Below are 16,877 nucleotides of genomic sequence, written 5' to 3'. Positions count from 1 at the left end.
TACAGGGCATCTGATAGTCTGAAGTGCATTGGAGCTCTAGCACTGCCATGTAAATGCTGAAGGGGCTCATAAATGGTGCAACTGCGTGAGCCACCCGGAAAGGAAATCAGATACAGAAAGTTGTTTTGTTTATTTATATGCTAAAATTCTCACTGGCTTGGGTAAACACCACGCAGGTGGCTGGACTAGGATGAACCTTGGAATCCATTCCATCTCTTGAAGTTCACCCCAGAACTATAAACCTAGAATTTTTTGAGGGGTGTCATTCTTTAAATGCATAGTGTGTACAGTGTCACTATCATTAAGCCAGATTGAAGGAACTACAAATAACTTTTTTCAGCTGAGCAGCAGTAACGGGAGCCATTTAGAACTGGCTCTCCTTAAGTTGTTAACGGTTAGTGCAATTAACCACTCCCATAGCTGGGAGTGCAATATAAACTGTCACCAGGCTAGTCCACATTGCTACTGGGAAACAGCTGCCAGGAACCCTAAAAAAATAACAGGTTGTGCCTTAAGTACATCTCTTCCCCCCCCCCCCGAACATTGACCTGAACAAGGATGTGAAAGGATTTCTAGAAGGCCACATGCAAGTTCTGTTGGCATGGGAAATGGACCAGTCTCTACACAGGCTTTTAGGACACATCCTGAGCTGCCCAGGAGATCCATCCTCGTTGGATCCACAGTACGAAGCTGCACTGGTTCAGCACAGGTCCCACTAAGCTGGATTTCAATATTTTAGAAGTCTAGATAACATGGAGACCAGAGAGAAGGAGGTAGTGGCTTTGAGGGTGGATGACAGCCCGGTTTCGCTATCGGAGGCTCTGGTAGACCAGGGGCAGGAGGACTTCCTCTTACTCTTCTGTCTTGTAGAGTTTGCGGAGACTGGAGTCCATCAAGAAATCCACTGACCTGCACCAGAGGAATCGGGGGAGAGAGAGACAGGTAAAACAATAGTGCGATCCACAAAAAACCTACAGTGGTACCTTGGTTTTCTAACATCTCCGTTGTTGAGCGTTTCAGTTTTCGAACGTCGTAAACCAGGAAGTAAGTGCCTTGGTTTTCAAACGTGCCTCAGAAGTCAAACATGAAATGCAGTTTCCGTATTGAGTTTTCTGTACTGAGACTTCCGTTTTGAGTTTTTGAATGTTTCGTCTTCCGGAACAGATGACCATATTTTTTTCCATCTATAAGACGCCCCTTATTTTGGGGGACTCAGAATTAAGAAAATGGGGGGGGGGGAGATGGCCCAGAGTATAAGACGCCTCCTATTTTTTGACATTTTTAAAGGGAAAAAACCTAGTCTTATACATGAAAAAATATGGTACGTTAGAAAACCACGGTACCACTATACAGTGGTACCTCTGGTTAAGTACTTAATTCGTTCCAGAGGTCTGTTATTAACCTGAAACTGTTCTTAACCTGAAGCACCACTTTCGCTAATGGGGCCTCCTGCTGCTGCCGCTCCGCCGGAGCACAATTTCTGTTCTCCTCCTGAAGCAAAGTTCTTAACCTGAAGCACTATTTCTGGGTTAGCGGAGTCTGTAACCTGAAGTGTATGTAACCTGAAGCGTATGTAACCCGAGGTACCATTGTATTTGCCTGGCATTTCCATGGAGGCAAGAAATTCCTCCAGGGGTTTGGGGGGCATATGTGTTGTTTTTTGATGCTCTTGTAGAAAACCCCAAATTGAGAGCACCCTCCCTGCCTCTCCCAATGTGACTGTTATCATGTGAGGAGAATGCACGTCTGAATAAGGATTAGAAGCTGAGCAGGAATGAACAGAAATCTAAGGGAGGCAAACAGATTCTGCAAAGAAGCGATGGGTGGCTACTTTAGGAAGTAACAGCAGAATCAGTCTCTCAGTGAAGATGTGTCTCCTTGTGTCTGGCAGTAGGGGGTGCCACTTACTTTTAAAAACCAGTGAGAATAGGACCTTAGGGCATGACATTCTGCATCGATCAATCAAAGAGAACACAATGTCGCTGACTCTCTCTGGGCATAATGTTTATTTATAGACAGACTGAATTCTTGCCCAGGGATTGAATTTATTCACATCGTTTTACCCAAGAGAACGCCGAGGCACGATTTAAATGAGAAAAGTGAGGTCAGGGATGAGATACCCTATTTTGAGAATCAGTATCCCAGTGTGAGATTAAATAAAGACCCATTTCTGACATAATTGCTCTGTTCCCCTAAGGGATCTTAGTTTGAAAAGGCGGCTGTTCAGCCATGCTTATGTCAGAGTACTTTGGCCATGTTCACGCAACACATTTATGGCACTAGGAAGCCACTTTAAACAGTCACGGCTTCCTCAAAAGAATTCTGGGACCTGTAGTATGTTAGGGGTGCTGAGAGTTGTCAGGAGACCCCTATATTCCCCTCGCAGAGCTACAATTCCCAGAGAGGTTCAACAGGCAATCCATCTTCTCAGGAAACACTGGGAACTGTAGCTCTGTGAGTCTTTTTTATATTATGGACCTGTGTTCTGTATTATTTTGTTAATACTATTGCTTAATGCAAGTTTGTCTTGGCCTTTGGCTAGAACAGTAAAGTTACAAATTGAACGTGAGGGGAACGGGGGCCTCCTCACAACTCTCAGCACAAACTACATTTCCCAGGATTCTATGGGGGAAACTGACTGTTTAACGAGGCATCATAGTGCTTTAGATATATGGTATGGATGTGAGGTTTAAAATGTGAGGCCGTCTTAATCACTACTGTTAGAAGGTAAGTTGCCCTTTCAAGGTCACCACCTCAAATAATAACCTTTCCCATCAGGTGTTTAGGGCTACAACTCCATTCAACCCCAGCTGGCAGGCCTGTACTCCCAACCTAGCATCTGCTGATTGGGGCTGATGGGATTTGTAGTCCAAAATGGCCCCCAGTGGCTCCGGCTGATGGGATTTGTAGTCCAAAATGGCTCCCAGTGGCTGGGGCTGATGGGATTTGTAGTCCAAAATCGCCTCAGTGGCTCCGGCTGACGGGATTTGTAGGCCAAAATGGCCCCAGTGGCTGGTGCTGATGGGATTTGTAGTCCAAAATGGCCCCCAGTGGCTGGGGCTGATGGGATTTGTGGACCAAAATGGCCCCCAGTGGCTGGGGCTGATGGGATTTGTAGTCCAAAATGGCCCCCAGTGGCTGGGGCTGATGGGATTTGTAGGCCAAAATGGCCTCCAGTGGCTGGGACTGATGGGATTTGTAGTCCAAAATGGCTCCCAGTGGCTGGGACTGATGGGATTTGTAGACCAAAATGGCCCCCAGTGGCTGGGGCTGATGGGATTTGTAGACCAAAATGGCCCCCAGTGGCTGATGGGATTTGTGGACCAAAATGGCCCCCAGTGGCTGGGGCTGATGGGATTTGTAGACCAAAATGGCCTTGGTGGCTGGGGCTGATGAGGGTTGAAGTACACAGCACCTAGCAGGGCTTCTTCAAGGTTGATACAGCTCATCCTTGGCTGTGCTCAAGGGGTGGAAGTTGCCCGTACCTGTCGATGGGTTTGATGATGAAAGGAATGGCCGAGAGTCCCACGGCGGTGGTGGCCCACTTCCTGACCGAGAGAGGCCAGTGCGTCATGCTGGCCATGAGGTAGAGTGACCCTGCACAGATGCGGTTAATGGTGAAGCCAGGAATGGCCACGGAAGCCAGAGCCTGCCATATAAATGTGTCCACGACCGCCACTGCGGCATGCTTGCTCCTCCCTTCGTCCACGGCCTTCGCCTGTCAGTCGGAGGAAGGATGAAAGGGGTGCGGACTTAAAACGTTTAAAACCAAAAAAGAAACTGACCTTCATCCCTTTCAGGTTTCCCATCCTACCCTTTTTCCAAACAAGTCATTTAAAAACAAAACAAAACACCTAAAACCTAATTTATCCATGTGCTTGTTAACTGCTTCTTCTTGAAACGAAAGGAGGTATATAAATTATATGAATCATTGTTTTTGTTTATTTATTGTTTCATAAAATCCATACACCTCTCGACTGTTTAAAAAGAAAACCTCAAAGCAGTTTGCAAAAAGAGTAAAAGAACTAAATTATCAGCAAAATATTTGAAACATTAAAAGCATAACTGTGTGTACCTTGGGCCCGGGGTCAACATTCAACCCTATCTGAAATCTGTAACTTTAATTTTGGAATACTGTATTCATTTAAACAACCATAAAATATCAATGACTTCCCTTCTTCTCCTTCCATGGTTCATTTTACATAAATCCCTGCATATTTTATATAAACTAAACCATTCAGTATCCCGATATGAATAATAATTTAATAATAATAATTTATTATTTATACCCCGCCCATCTGGCTGGGTTTCCCCAGCCACCAAAACTTATTTACACTGCTGAATTTATCTTAATGCTGCCCACGGTTTCAAATAAGCACATTTTTCCTCCATATATTCAATAAACACTTTGCAATCTTCAAACGTATGTTCTTCTTGTTCTCTTATTCTATATGTTAGATCTGCAAGATGCGGATATTCCAACATTCAACCCTATCTGGCCCTCAAAACTCTCGCTGGACGACATTGGCCTTCCTTTGCAACTTATGCATTCCTCCCCCAGCAGGAACGAATCCTTGAATTCTGATAATGTCTCTTGCTTCCTATACAAAGATAAAATCTTTGCTCCACTCGCTTTTACCTCTGGCCTTGCCCACCACTACCAGCATGCGGCCCCCAGAAGGGAACATGGCCCTTGACTTGAGAAATGGTTTCATCGCCTACTCTGTACTCACAGCAGCTGCCTTCTTGCCCTTGTCGATTGCGTCGGCCGCCACGTAGGCAGTTGCTACTCCGTAGCTGGCCCAGACCAATGAGACGGGCACGATGGCCCGGAAAGACTCCCCGACCTCGTTGGCGTAACCTGTAACGAAGGTCAAAGGTCAGCAGGGGTGCCAAAGCCCCTCCCACAGCTTCAAGCTCTGCCCAACAGGCAGGAAGAGTCCAACAGCTGTCATTACTTTCAAGAGTTAATGTGTCTGCAGCGGGGGGGGGGGGGGGAGACTCCCTGCTTCTCTTGCTTTGTCTCTGCTTTTTCATTGTAATTAGGGATTTCCTGGATATAGCCGGGATTCAACCGCTGAAAATTGCCTCCGGGCAGAATTTTGGAAAAGCAGCTAAAATGTCTGGGAAAACCCAGATGGATGGCAGCCTCAAAAAACCTATTTTTTGTTGTTGAATAATTTTTATTAATTTTCAGTTACAAAAGTCCAATATACACCATATTATATCGATACCAATATTGGACAAAAGTCCAATACGGTGGTACCTTGGGTTACATATGCTTCAGGTTACAGAAGGTTACTATTACCCAGAAATAGTACCTCGGGTTAAGAACTCTGCTTCAGGATGATAACAGAAATCGTGCTCCGGCGGCGCAGCAGCAGCAGGAAGCCCCATTAGCTAAAGTGGTGCTTCAGGTTAAGAACAGTTTCAGGTTAAGAACGGACCTCCGGAACGAATTAAGTACTTAACCGGAGGTACCACTGTATAATTATTATGACACATTTAGTAATTTGTAAATTCGCAAGTGAAGTTCTCCTTTCTCCTTCCTGTGTGAGGTTTTAATTTCCATCAATTGTTCCTTTACCTCTGGTTACGTACTTCATTCGTTCCCGAGGTCCGTTCTTAACCTGAAACTGTACTTAACCTGAAGCACCACTTTAGCTAATGGGGCCTCCTCCTGCTGCCGCACCGCCGGAGCACGATTTCTGTTCTCATCCTGAAGCAAAGTTCTTAACCCGAGGTACTATTTCTGGGTTAGCGGAGTCTGTAACCTGAAGCGTATGTAACCTGAGGTAACACTGTATTTCTTTATCAAATATTATGTCCATATTGAATCTTCCTGATCTCCTTTGTGCCTTATGGCTCTGTTGACTCGGTGTTACTCTGGAGAAATCTCTCTCTTTTGTTCTCAACTCATCTGATTGCAGCTGTAAAAGTCCATACTTTCAGTTTCAAGCAGTGAGTCACTAACATCCTGCCAAAGCCCTATTTTTAATTTACCTGTCAATAAAACTGAAATATGAAGAATGAGATCCATTTAGCGCCACTAAGTCTAAGCCACAGCATCTTTTATTAATATGGAAAGGGAGGGGAGTGGCTTGTGCCTCAATGTGGAAAACATCCCCATCATTGCCTGAGGTATGTGAGGTTACAGAATGCGCACAAACATCTTAACTGCGTACTGTTTACGGAAAGTGTATAGGAGCAGAATTTAAGCACTTCTTTTTAGTTTAAGCTTCAGTGGATTGCAGTGAACTGGGTTACGGGTTTTTTTTTAAAAGATATTTATTAAAATTTTCAAAACATTACAAAATGAAAAAAGAAAAAAGAAAAATACAAAATAAAAATAGTTAAAAACAACTCAATCTTTCCATTACTTATTTTTCATTAGCTTGTTTCCCGGACCTCCCCGCGCCTCCCTTTTTTGTATTCCAGTTCAGTTTGTTGGTTCAGCAAATCCTTCCCCTCTTTGTTTATCCTAATCTTAAAATATTGTGACATTAAATTTTTACCTATTAATAATCCATTTTTCATATTCCCTTATAGTATTACAGCTAAAAACCACTTAATTTATATCCAACATCATTCTAACACTCATTAATTTTACAATATTTCTGTAAATAGTCTTTAAACTTTTTCCAATCTTCTTCCACCGACTCTTCTCCCTGGTTGAACTAGGTTACGGTTTGGGGGACCAACCAACACCAAGACTGGTATATGATGAACGTATCCTAAAAACAGTTGGATGGGATGAACCCAACCCACCCAGTTCATGTTACATTAACTATTGATTTATATCCCATCTTTTCTCCAAAGGAACTCAACACACTTCTCCTTCTCCCTATTTTACCCCCAGAACACCCCTGTGAGGTAGGCTTGGCTGAGAGTTGGTGACTGACCCAAGGTCACCCCATGAGGCCTCATGGTGGGGATTTGAACCCTTGTATTTCAAGTCCTAGTCCTGTGCTCTAACCACTACACCACACTTCTTCCTTCCAAGGAACTCAACAAGGTCACGCCAAAATTTTATCCTCCAAATTTTATCCAGGCAGAGGGCCTTCTCGGTAGTGGCGCCCGCCCTGTGGAACGCCCTCCCTGCAGAAGTGAAGGAAATAAGCAGCTATCTTATCTTTAAAAGACATCTGAAGGCAGCCCTGTTTAGGGAAGTTTTTAATATTTAATGCTGTATTGTTTTTAACACTCGATTGGGAGACGCCCAGAGTGGCTGGGGAAACTTAGCTGGATGGGCGGGGTATAAATAAATTATTATTATTATTATTATTATTATTATTATTATTATTATTATTATTATTATATTTATCCAGTATTTCCTTCAGTCTAACCCGCCACGCATGGTTGTTGTGAAAGTAAGATAAGGGGGGGCATTTGACCTTGCAAGCACCACCAGAAAGACAACAGCATAACAACTGCATTAACTTTCTTTGCTGGCGATAACCTCCACCATCCGTTTCGCTCCCGCGTGCCTGACTGCCGCAGCTGTTCCTACGGGATTAAATTTCGCTGCGCTGCAAAGAGGGGCAGCGATGCAGCCATTTTGTGCTGTTTCACACTCTTCAGAGGATAGTCCCCACAGTCTCCTCTTCCTGACGCCCTAGCAAAGTCCTTTTCCAAGGTCCAGAGAAAGTCACCTTAGGAGCTGCCTGCGACCCAACGCAGCAGAAACGTCCCGGTAAACGACACTTTGCACAAGGGATCCTGCTTCTCAAATATCACTGAATGGAAGCTGACATTTCATCCTTGAAGTTGCCACATCACCACCACCCTGCCCAGTCCCCCCCCCCCAGTCCTGTCATTTTTGAGCTGTGTCTTCAATAGCTGTCCAAGACTGTCAACACAGGAGACTGCCTTGTATAAAGTCAGAACACAGGTCCATCGAGCTCAGTTTAGTGGTACCTTGGTTCTCAAACGCCTTGATACTCAAACAACTTGGAACCCAAACACTGCAAACCCGGAAGTAAGTGTTATGGTTTGCGAACTTTTTTTGGAAGCCGAACGTGCTCCGTTTTGAGTGTTGCGCTTCCGATTTGAGTGCCACACTTCCGTTTTGAGTGTTACACTGAGGTCTGTCTGTTTTTGCTATTTAGCGTTTTTGCTTTTGCGGCTCTTTTTTGTTTTGTTTTTGTGGCTCTGTGGAACCCAGTTGAGCTACTGATTGATTGGTTGTATGACTGCAGTGGCGTAGCGTGGGGGGTGCAGGGGGGGCCGGCCGCACCGGGCGCAACATCTGGGGGTTAGGGTTAGGGGGCGCAAATCCACGGGTTAGGCGGCACAAATTACTTGCCTTGCCCCGGGTGCTGACAACCCACGCTACGCCACTGTATGACTGCAGTACAGTACATTGTTTATTGCTTTCATTTTATGGATCAATGGTCTCGTTAGATAGTAAAATTCATGTTAAATTGCTGTTTTAGGGGTTGTTTTAAAAAAAGGCTGGGACGGATTAATCCATTTTGCATTACTTTCTATTGATTTTGAAATGCTTTGGTTTTGGAACAGACTTCCGGAATGGATTAAGTTTGAGAGTCAAGGTACCACTGTATTGTCTACACTGACTGGCAGCAGTTTTCCCAGCCGGATTTGGGGAGATTTAAGCAAGGGCTTTTGGCATGCAAACTAGTTGCTCTGGCCACAAGGTCAAGAGTTACACACATGACATTTGGTTGTGCAAAGTTTTGTCCCGCAGTCATCTTTAAAGACAAGGACACCAAAATATAGTCACAGAAGCCATGGTCCCCCAGCAGCAAACCAGTAGGAGCTGCTGCAACTGTGCCCTTGAAGGACCAGGTGCGCAGCCTGGGAGTCATTTTGGACTCACAGCTGTCCATGGAGGCACAGGTCAAATCTGTGTTCAGGGCAGCTGTTTACCAGCTCCATCTGGTACGTAGGCTGAGACCCTATCTGCCTGCGGACTGTCTTGCCAGAGTGGTACATGCTCTGGTTATCTCCCACTTGGACTACTGCAATGCACTCTACGTGGGGCTACCTTTGAAGGTGACTCGGAAACTACAACTAATCCAGAATGCGGCAGCTAGACTGGTGACTGGGAGCGGCCGCCGAGACCATATAACACCGGTCTTGAAAGACCTGCATTGGCTCCCAGTACGTTTCCGAGCACAATTCAAAGTGTTGGTGCTGACCTTTAAAGCCCTAAATGGCCTTGGTCCAGTATACCTGATAGAGCGTCTCCACCCCCATCAGTCTGCCCGGACGCTGAGGTCCAGCGCCGAGGGCCTTCTGGCGGTTCCCTCATTGCGAGAAGCCAAGTTACAGGGAACCAGGCAGAGGGCCTTCTCGGTAGTGGCGCCCGCCCTGTGGAACGCCCTCCCATCAGATGTCAAAGCGATAAACAACTACCTGACATTCAGGAGACATCTTAAGGCAGCCCTGTTCAGGGAAGTTTTTAACGTGTGATATTTTATTGTATTTTTGGTTTTTATGGAAGCCGCCCAGAGTGGCTGGGGAGGCCCAGCCAGATGGGCGGGGTATAAGTAATAAATTATTATTATTATTATTATTATTATTATTATTATTATTATTATTATTATTATCTTCTTTCTTTCTTTTTTATAAAAAGAGTCAGTATGTGTACTGGTTAGAGTGCCAGACCAGGGTTCAAATCTCCATTTGGCCTTTAAGGTTGATTTTGGACCAGTCACAATCTCTCAAGCTAACCTACCTTGCAAGACTGTTGTGAGGATGAAAATGGGAAGAGAGTGAACCATATATCTCACCTTGAGCTCCTTGGAGTGGAAAAAAGGGGGGGATATAAATGCACGAAATAAATAAAAATACGTTTCCTTTGAAGATAACATCATTTATGTAGCAATGATATAGAACAATACAGAAAACCAAGGGGATCCTTAATTCCTTCCCCACGTTGTTGTTGTTTAAACAACATCTATTTAAAATGGCTGTCCTCAACAAGAGGAAAAACATTTTGAAAGGACAGTGACAGATTTTAATAGAGAAGCTGTCAAGAAAGTTAAGAAGCCTCTTCCCCTTTGCAGAGCCCAGTTGCCCACTGGAGACAGCAAGTAGGAAGGAAGGAGAAACTGAATTTTGTTTGCATTTCCGTGAGAAACAACTTATCAAAATATATAGCAGATGTACAATAGATATATATAGCTATAATAATAATAATAATAATAATTTTTTATTTATACCCCGCCCTCCCCAGCCAAGGCCGGGCTCAGAGCGGTTTACAAGCAATAATAAAAACAAGATGAATGATTACAACTTAAAAACAAAAATAAAATACAACATTAAAATAATGGAACATTAAAATATTAAAATGTAGCCTCATTGCAGGAGAAGGAAAAGAAAAAAGAAAATGGAAAATGGGGGGGAGGGAATCAAATTGGCTCCAAGCCAAAGGCCAGGCGGAACAACTCTGTCTTACAGGCCCTGCGGAAAGAAATCAGATCCTGCAGGGCCCTGGTCTCATGAGACAGAGCGTTCCACCAAGTTGGGGCCAGTGCTGAAAAGGCCCTGGCTCTGGTTGAAGCCAATCTAACTTCCTTAGGGCCTGGGACCACTAGGGTGTTGTTATTTATGGACCTTGAGGCTCTCCGTGGGGCATACCAGGCGAGGCGGTCCCGTAGGTACGAGGGTCCTATAAGGAGTATATCTGGAAAGTTATACTCAGCTGCATGTAATGCATCATTTGGACTTCAGATCATGACTTTTGTACCCAAACACTTATGTGGGAAATTTATTTTCCGTTACACACACGCACGGGACGCGGGTGGCGCTGTGGGCTAAAGCCTCAACGCCTAGGGCTTGCCGATCGAAAGGTCGGCGGTTCGAATCCCCGCGGCGGGGTGTGCTCCCGCTGCTCGGTCCCAGCGCCTGCCCACCTAGCAGTTCGAAAGCACCCCCGGGGGCAAGTAGATAAATAGGTACCGCTTACCAGCGGGAAGGTAAACGGCGTTCCGTGTGCGGCTCTGGCTCGCCAGAGCAGCGTTGTCACGCTGGCCACGTGACCCGGAAGTGTCCCCGGACAGCGCTGGCCCCCGGCCAATAGATGTGAGATGGGCGCACAAACCCCAGAGTCTGTCAAGACTGGCCCGCTCGGGCAGGGGTACCTTTACCTTTACTTTACACACACGCACACATATCAAATCCTTGGACTCCACAACACATTCATTCATTCATTCATTTATTTAATATCACATCCTTCCTCCTGGTGAAGGAGCCCACGGTGGAAAATGCATCAATAAAAACCAACATATAAAGAGAGTTTAAAATATTCTCTCAAGCAGTGATTTCAGGGTTGCCATCAAATGCCTGGATCTAAACTAGGATGTTTCCAAATTCCTCTCGGAAGTCAATAACGAGAGGGGCAGATGTGCCTAACCAGGGAGAGCATTCATCAGACAGAAAACTGCCACTCGAAAGACCCTACCATGTGTATATGCCAGCCAGACAAGGCCTCTTCACCTGCCAGTCATAGTCTTGGAGATGCCCACTATCTCATGCCTGGTACTGTATCTATGAGAGCAATTGTCCCTTGTGTATCTTTTGTGTTGAAAGAGAAGGTGTACAGTATTCTCATCAGCAGGGAGGCTTAAGGCTTGCAGAAGCTCTTGTAGACTTGAGTCTGGACTAAGCTAATGCCATAATAAATGTCTTCAAAAAAAGGTGCAACAAGACTGCTTGTTGGGCTTTGTTGTTCTTGTTGCTCCAAACTAAAGCCACAGTCCTAACCCCACTTCCTTGGGAGTAAGACCCACTGAATTAAAAAGGGCTTACAGTGGTACCTCAGGTTAAGTACTTAATTCGTTCTGGAGGTCCGTTCTTAACCTGAAACTGCTCTTAACCTGAAGCACCACTTTAGCTAATGGGGCCTCCTGCTGTTGCCGCGCCACCGGAGCCCAATTTCTGTTCTTATCCTGAAGCAAAGTTCTTAACCTGAAGCACTATTTCTGGGTTAGCAGAGTCTGTAACCTGAAGCGTATGTAACCCGAGGTACCACTGTACTTCTGAGCAGTACGCAACTGCCCTGCTGGAAGTACCTTCAGGGAGGTGACAGTATGCCATTTTATTGCATTTCTATCCCACTTTTTCTCCTCCAAGAAGCTCAAAGTGACAGACTTGCTTCTCTCCCTCCTCATTTAATCTGCACAACAGCTCTGTGAGGTAGCTTGGATTAAGAGGTATTTGACAGATCCTCAAGGTCACCCGAGGACAGAAGTGCCTGGCGTGCTCTGGTCCATGGGGTCACGAAGAGTCGGACACGACTAAACGACTAAACAACAACAACAAGGTCACCCAGTGTGCTTCATGGCTCAATGGGGAATTTGAACCAAGATCTCCTAGGTGCTGAGTTCTTTACCTAAAAACACACCATCACTGCCCATGTATACAGTACTCTACATTTCAGGGCATGATTGTGCCCTGAAAGCTAAACATCTATTATTAACATTATTTCACCGAAAGGTATAGCACTAACGGCGCTTAATAGCGGTAAATTGGGACGAGAGTGGCCAACTTCTATCCTGGATGGAACTCCTGTGCCTAAGAAGGCGCAAGAGCTTGAAGGCACAGGAGCCCTGGCAGAAAAGCAGTTGGCAACCTCCGCTGCCCAAGCCTGAGAACAGCGTTCCTTGCCTTTTACTCCGATCAGTCTCCGCCGCCCGATTTCCACCACCCCCCGTCCCGTCCGCCAACTTCTTGTTGAACGCAGTCCCAGAGGGGAAAGCGCTCTTCCGCCGCCTGCGGGCTTCCTCGAGAGTAAATTTCGCGCCCTTAACGGAGGCTGGGACTGGCGAGGAGGCGCGCGGCGCGGCGATCGCCCTGCAGCCACTCACCCAGGTAGCGCACCCACGTGTCGCGGTAAAGGTCCGGCGCCGGCAGCGGAGGCTCCTCGGCCGGCGATCCCATTGCCGGCTGCTCCGGGGCGCCAAGGGCAGGAGCAGGAAGGACGGGGATCGAGGAAGAGTCCCGGGCTGGCGGGCCAGCGCAGGCCGCGCCTCCTCTCCAAAGCGCGCAGCAGAGCGCACGGCGCCGCGGAGCCAGTGGCCAATGGAACCGGGCCCAGCCGGCCGAGCCGCCTCCCCACTGGCCGCCTGGCCGCGGAGAGGGGCGGCCCCAAAGGAGGAGGAGGAGGAGAAGGAAGGCTGCCTGCCTGCCTGCCGTCGTGGGAAGCTCCCTCCCTGCCCACGATCGCGCGCGATCGCGCGTGGGGACTTCGAGGGTGGGTGCGTGGCTGTTCCAGGCACTGCTTCTCCGCCTCAACCTACCTCGCAGGGCTGTTGTGAGGATTGAGTGAAGAGCGCGAGATCCATGTCTGTGGGCACTGTCAGCTCCTTGGAATCGGTGGCGCATACCCTTCTGGCTTGCACTCAAAGACTTGAGGAATGAGATTATCACCCCTCTTTTATTGTCCATTCCGGATCGCCCAACCACTGCCACAGGCTCCTTTCTCTTGGCAGATCAAGATGAGCAGGGGATAGCAAAGGTTGCAGGGTTTTAAGCTGGGGCAATCCGAATAAGATCCACTGTTTGACTATTGATTAAAAAAAACACACCCACCCTAAAATGTATTTTATATAATTGACTTTTTATTTCTATTCTTTGTATATCGTATTGTTGTTTTATTGCTATGGCCGATGGCTGACGCAAATAAAGATTCATTCATTCCTTGGGTAGGGGAGAAAGGTGAGATATCAATGCAATAAATTTATCGATGCAATAAACTGGCGCCACTTCCTGCAACAGCTCAGCAGGCAGAAATCCAGCAGGCGAAGCTCCCTCCACTAAATTCTCTCTCCCCAAGTGTCGCATGATCGGGCCGGCAAAACGGTGGTGACCCTCCTCCAGGTCATTTATGAGAGCAGCATGCTGGAGGAGATTCAGCTGAAGGGGTCTTATGTCCCATTATTATTATTATTATTATTATTATTATTATTATTATTATTATTACATTTATAGGGACGCGAGTGGCGCTGTGGGTTAAACCACAGAGCCTAGGACTTGCTGATCAGAAGGTCAGCGGTTCGAATCCCTGCGACGGGATGAGCTCCCGTTGCTCGGTCCCTGCTCCTGCCAACCTAGCAGTTTGAAAGCATGTCAAAGTGAAAGTAGATAAATAGGTACCGCTCCGGCGGGAAGATAAATGGCGTTTCCGTGCGCTGCTCTGGTTCGCCAGAAGCGGCTTAGTCATGCTGGCCGCATAACCCGGAAGCTGTACGCCGGCTCCCTCGGCCAATAAAGCGAGATGAGCGCCGCAACCCCAGAGTCAGTCACGACTGGACCTAATAGTCAGGGGTCCCTTTACCTTTACCTATTACACTGGTACCTCGGATTAAGTACTTAATTCGTTCCAGAGGTCCGTTCTTAACCTGAAACTGCTCTTAACCTGAAGCACCGCTTTAGCTAATGGGGCCTCCTGCTGCTGCTGCTGCACAGTTTCTGTTCTCATCCTGAAGCAAAGTTCTTAACCTGAAGTACTATTTCTGGGTTAGCGGAGTCTGTAACCTGAAGCGTATGTAATCTGAGGTATCACTGTACATTTATACCTCATCCTTCCACAAAGGAGCTCAGACTTGCATACACGCTTTCCCTCCCTCTCCAGTTTATCCTCACAATAAAGGTAGGTTAGATTGAGAGACAACTGACTGTCCCAAGGTCACCCAGAGGGGTTCATGCCTGGATGTGGGTCTTCCAGGTTCTTTGCGGACACACTAGCCAGGGCTGGTGTATACTGGGAGGTCAACGTCTGGTGGGGTGCAGGCTACAGGCAAAGAATAAATTAAGAGTGTCAAACTATGAGCTGTGAGGGACCAGGGTTCAAATTCTCTCATGGCTCTGTGCTGCTCACTGCTTACTCGCCTTGGGTCACAGTCACCATCTCTTAGCCTAGCTTATATTGTGACGATAATATGGAGCAGGGTCCAGCCATTGAACCATCCTGAGTTTCCTTGGGAAATATAAATGCAATTAAATAAAAATGAAGCCAGGCAGCTGCAGCTTTGACTATCCGCAGAGCTATAATTCCCAACACCCTTAAAAAAACTACAGTCCTCAAGATTCTTTTGGGGGAGAAATACAGTAATGTGCTTTCGGGACACAGTTGGTTGGCAGCTTGAACAGAAATGAAACCGGAAAAGGGCGCTGATGGCTCAAATCTGAATCGCGTGATGGAGGCGAGTCCGTTCAGACCACGAGATGGCGCGCTTGTTAACACTAGCAGGGGATTAAATGGGGATTAGATTTAGGCCGAGGCAGCTGTGTTTGAAATCCGAGCTGCCAAGTTCTCCAGTTCACTTTAGGGCAGGAAACGAGTTAAGGGGCTCCCGGGCAGGCAGACACGTGTCTCTATCTGTTCTCTCTGCTCCCCAGAAGCGGCTACCTAACGGTAGGGCTTATTCCTAATTGCTTATTTATGTTCATGTTTGACACCCTCCTCCCTTTCATTTCAGTTAAAAACTCTCAGGATGGTTTCTAAAACAAAGAGCAAACTAATTTTAATGAGTTTTTTTTAAAATAAAAAACAACCCATGCAACAGGCTGACCACATAAACCCCCAAATCAGGAATCAAAATCTAACAGACGTCAGAAAATAAAAATGTTTTCTTCTAGCACCAAAACAGATTATAAACTCAGCTGCCACTTAGCAGATTTCCATAGCTGGGACAGCATTCTAGAAAAAGGCTGTCTCTGTCCAGTCAGAAATATGCTATCCTCAAGAGATCCTAGCTCATAAAAAGATATCAGATGTGTTTGTAATTTTTGGGTATTAAATGTACTTGAGATCATAACTTGTGTGTTATGCCAGGAGCAAAACCTTCTTGACCAGTTGCCCCTGATTCCCACAAAAGCATGTGCCACAATAGAGGCGTGGCCTTCAAGGTATCACAGGTGTCTCTCTCGTTTTTCTTAATGAAAAAGCGGAACTCCCGGTTTAGGCTAATTGTAGATAAAGACAGGAATTGGCGCATGATCCCTAAATCAGCTCTTCCGCCCTTAACAAAGATGGCTAACACACCAGCCGGAAATGCCTCCCGTCCCATTTAGGTCCGCCTATGAAAGCACAGGCTGGTGGGCACATGATGTTGAGTGACAACCAGATATAAAGATACAAAAATCTGTTTGCATGCACGGTTCAAGAAGTAAAACAGAAACGGATTTTCATTTACAGTATTTTTAAGAGGTATTTCCACCACTTCCTATGCAAGATCCCTTTAAAACTGGAATTGCAAGGAACAGGATTGCATGCAGCCCGTCACTGAACTGTAGAGATAATATGATCTCTCCCATTGAGAGGTACAGTTCTTTGTTTTCGTCATGTGGTTTGTCAGAGCTTGGTTTGCTTGAAATCCAATTCATTGTCTTCTTGGCTGTAAAAGTGAAGATGAATGATTGCTCTCTCCGGTTTAATTTGATACAGGAATCACTACCTCCAAGCCCTGAAGCCGGTTAGATGCACAAAATTAATAGTAAAGAGCACATGCTTGCATTTATATTTTTAACAAATGAGTTTTATTTGTAAATATTTTGTTCAGGAACAATAAGCACAAAGCAAAACAGATCTTTGGACGTCAGAAACTTCACACATTTTCTAAATGGTGGGTAAGATAAAGGTAAAGGTACCCCTGCCCGAACGGGCCAGTCTTGACAGACTCTGGGGTTTGTGCGCCCATCTCACTCAAGAGGCCGGGGGCCAGCGCTGTCCGGAGACACTTCCGGGTCACGTGGCCAGCGTGACAAAGCTGCATCTGGCGAGCCAGCGCAGCACACGGAACGCCGTTTACCTTCCCGCTGGTAAGCGGTACCTATTTATCTACTTGCACCCGGGGGTGCTTTCGAACTGCTAGGTTGGCAGGCGCTGGGACCGAGCAGCGGGAGCGCAC

General features: G+C 46.4%; 2 protein-coding genes across 4 annotated transcripts in view; both read right to left on the bottom strand.

The window, feature by feature from the left end:
• Positions 1 to 111: 111 nt before the first annotated feature.
• Positions 112 to 13,428, bottom strand: MTFP1 (mitochondrial fission process 1). 2 transcript variants are annotated; one of them, XM_082203394.1, is made up of 4 exons: positions 12,834 to 13,428; positions 4,734 to 4,861; positions 3,486 to 3,718; positions 112 to 909 (listed from the first exon to the last, which is right to left on the bottom strand). In XM_082203394.1, the coding sequence occupies exons 1-4, from the start codon at positions 13,411 to 13,413 to the stop codon at positions 852 to 854; spliced, it is 999 nt and encodes a 332-aa protein (XP_082059520.1). In that variant the 5' UTR covers positions 13,414 to 13,428; the 3' UTR covers positions 112 to 851. The 2 variants fall into 2 exon arrangements, with proteins under 2 accessions (XP_082059520.1, XP_082059521.1); XM_082203395.1 differs by lacking the exon at positions 3,486 to 3,718.
• CCDC157 (coiled-coil domain containing 157) overlaps positions 5,732 to 16,877 on the bottom strand; it is a 106,127-nt gene continuing 94,981 nt past the window's right edge. Inside the window, exon 10 of one of the 2 annotated variants that reach the window (XM_082203150.1) lies at positions 5,732 to 5,790. In XM_082203150.1, coding sequence (XP_082059276.1) covers positions 5,747 to 5,790 — 44 coding nt within the window. In that variant the 3' untranslated portion in view covers positions 5,732 to 5,746. Of the gene's footprint in view, positions 5,791 to 11,927; positions 11,971 to 16,877 lie in introns of those variants that run through there. The other variant, XM_082203151.1, reaches the window with a different exon arrangement.

The sequence above is a fragment of the Podarcis vaucheri genome (genome assembly GCF_965113315.1).
Source record: "Podarcis vaucheri genome assembly, chromosome: 16".
Taxonomy (NCBI): domain Eukaryota; kingdom Metazoa; phylum Chordata; class Lepidosauria; order Squamata; family Lacertidae; genus Podarcis; species Podarcis vaucheri.
Note: the sequence above shows the minus strand (reverse complement) of the source record. Positions and strands in the feature narration are given on the sequence as shown.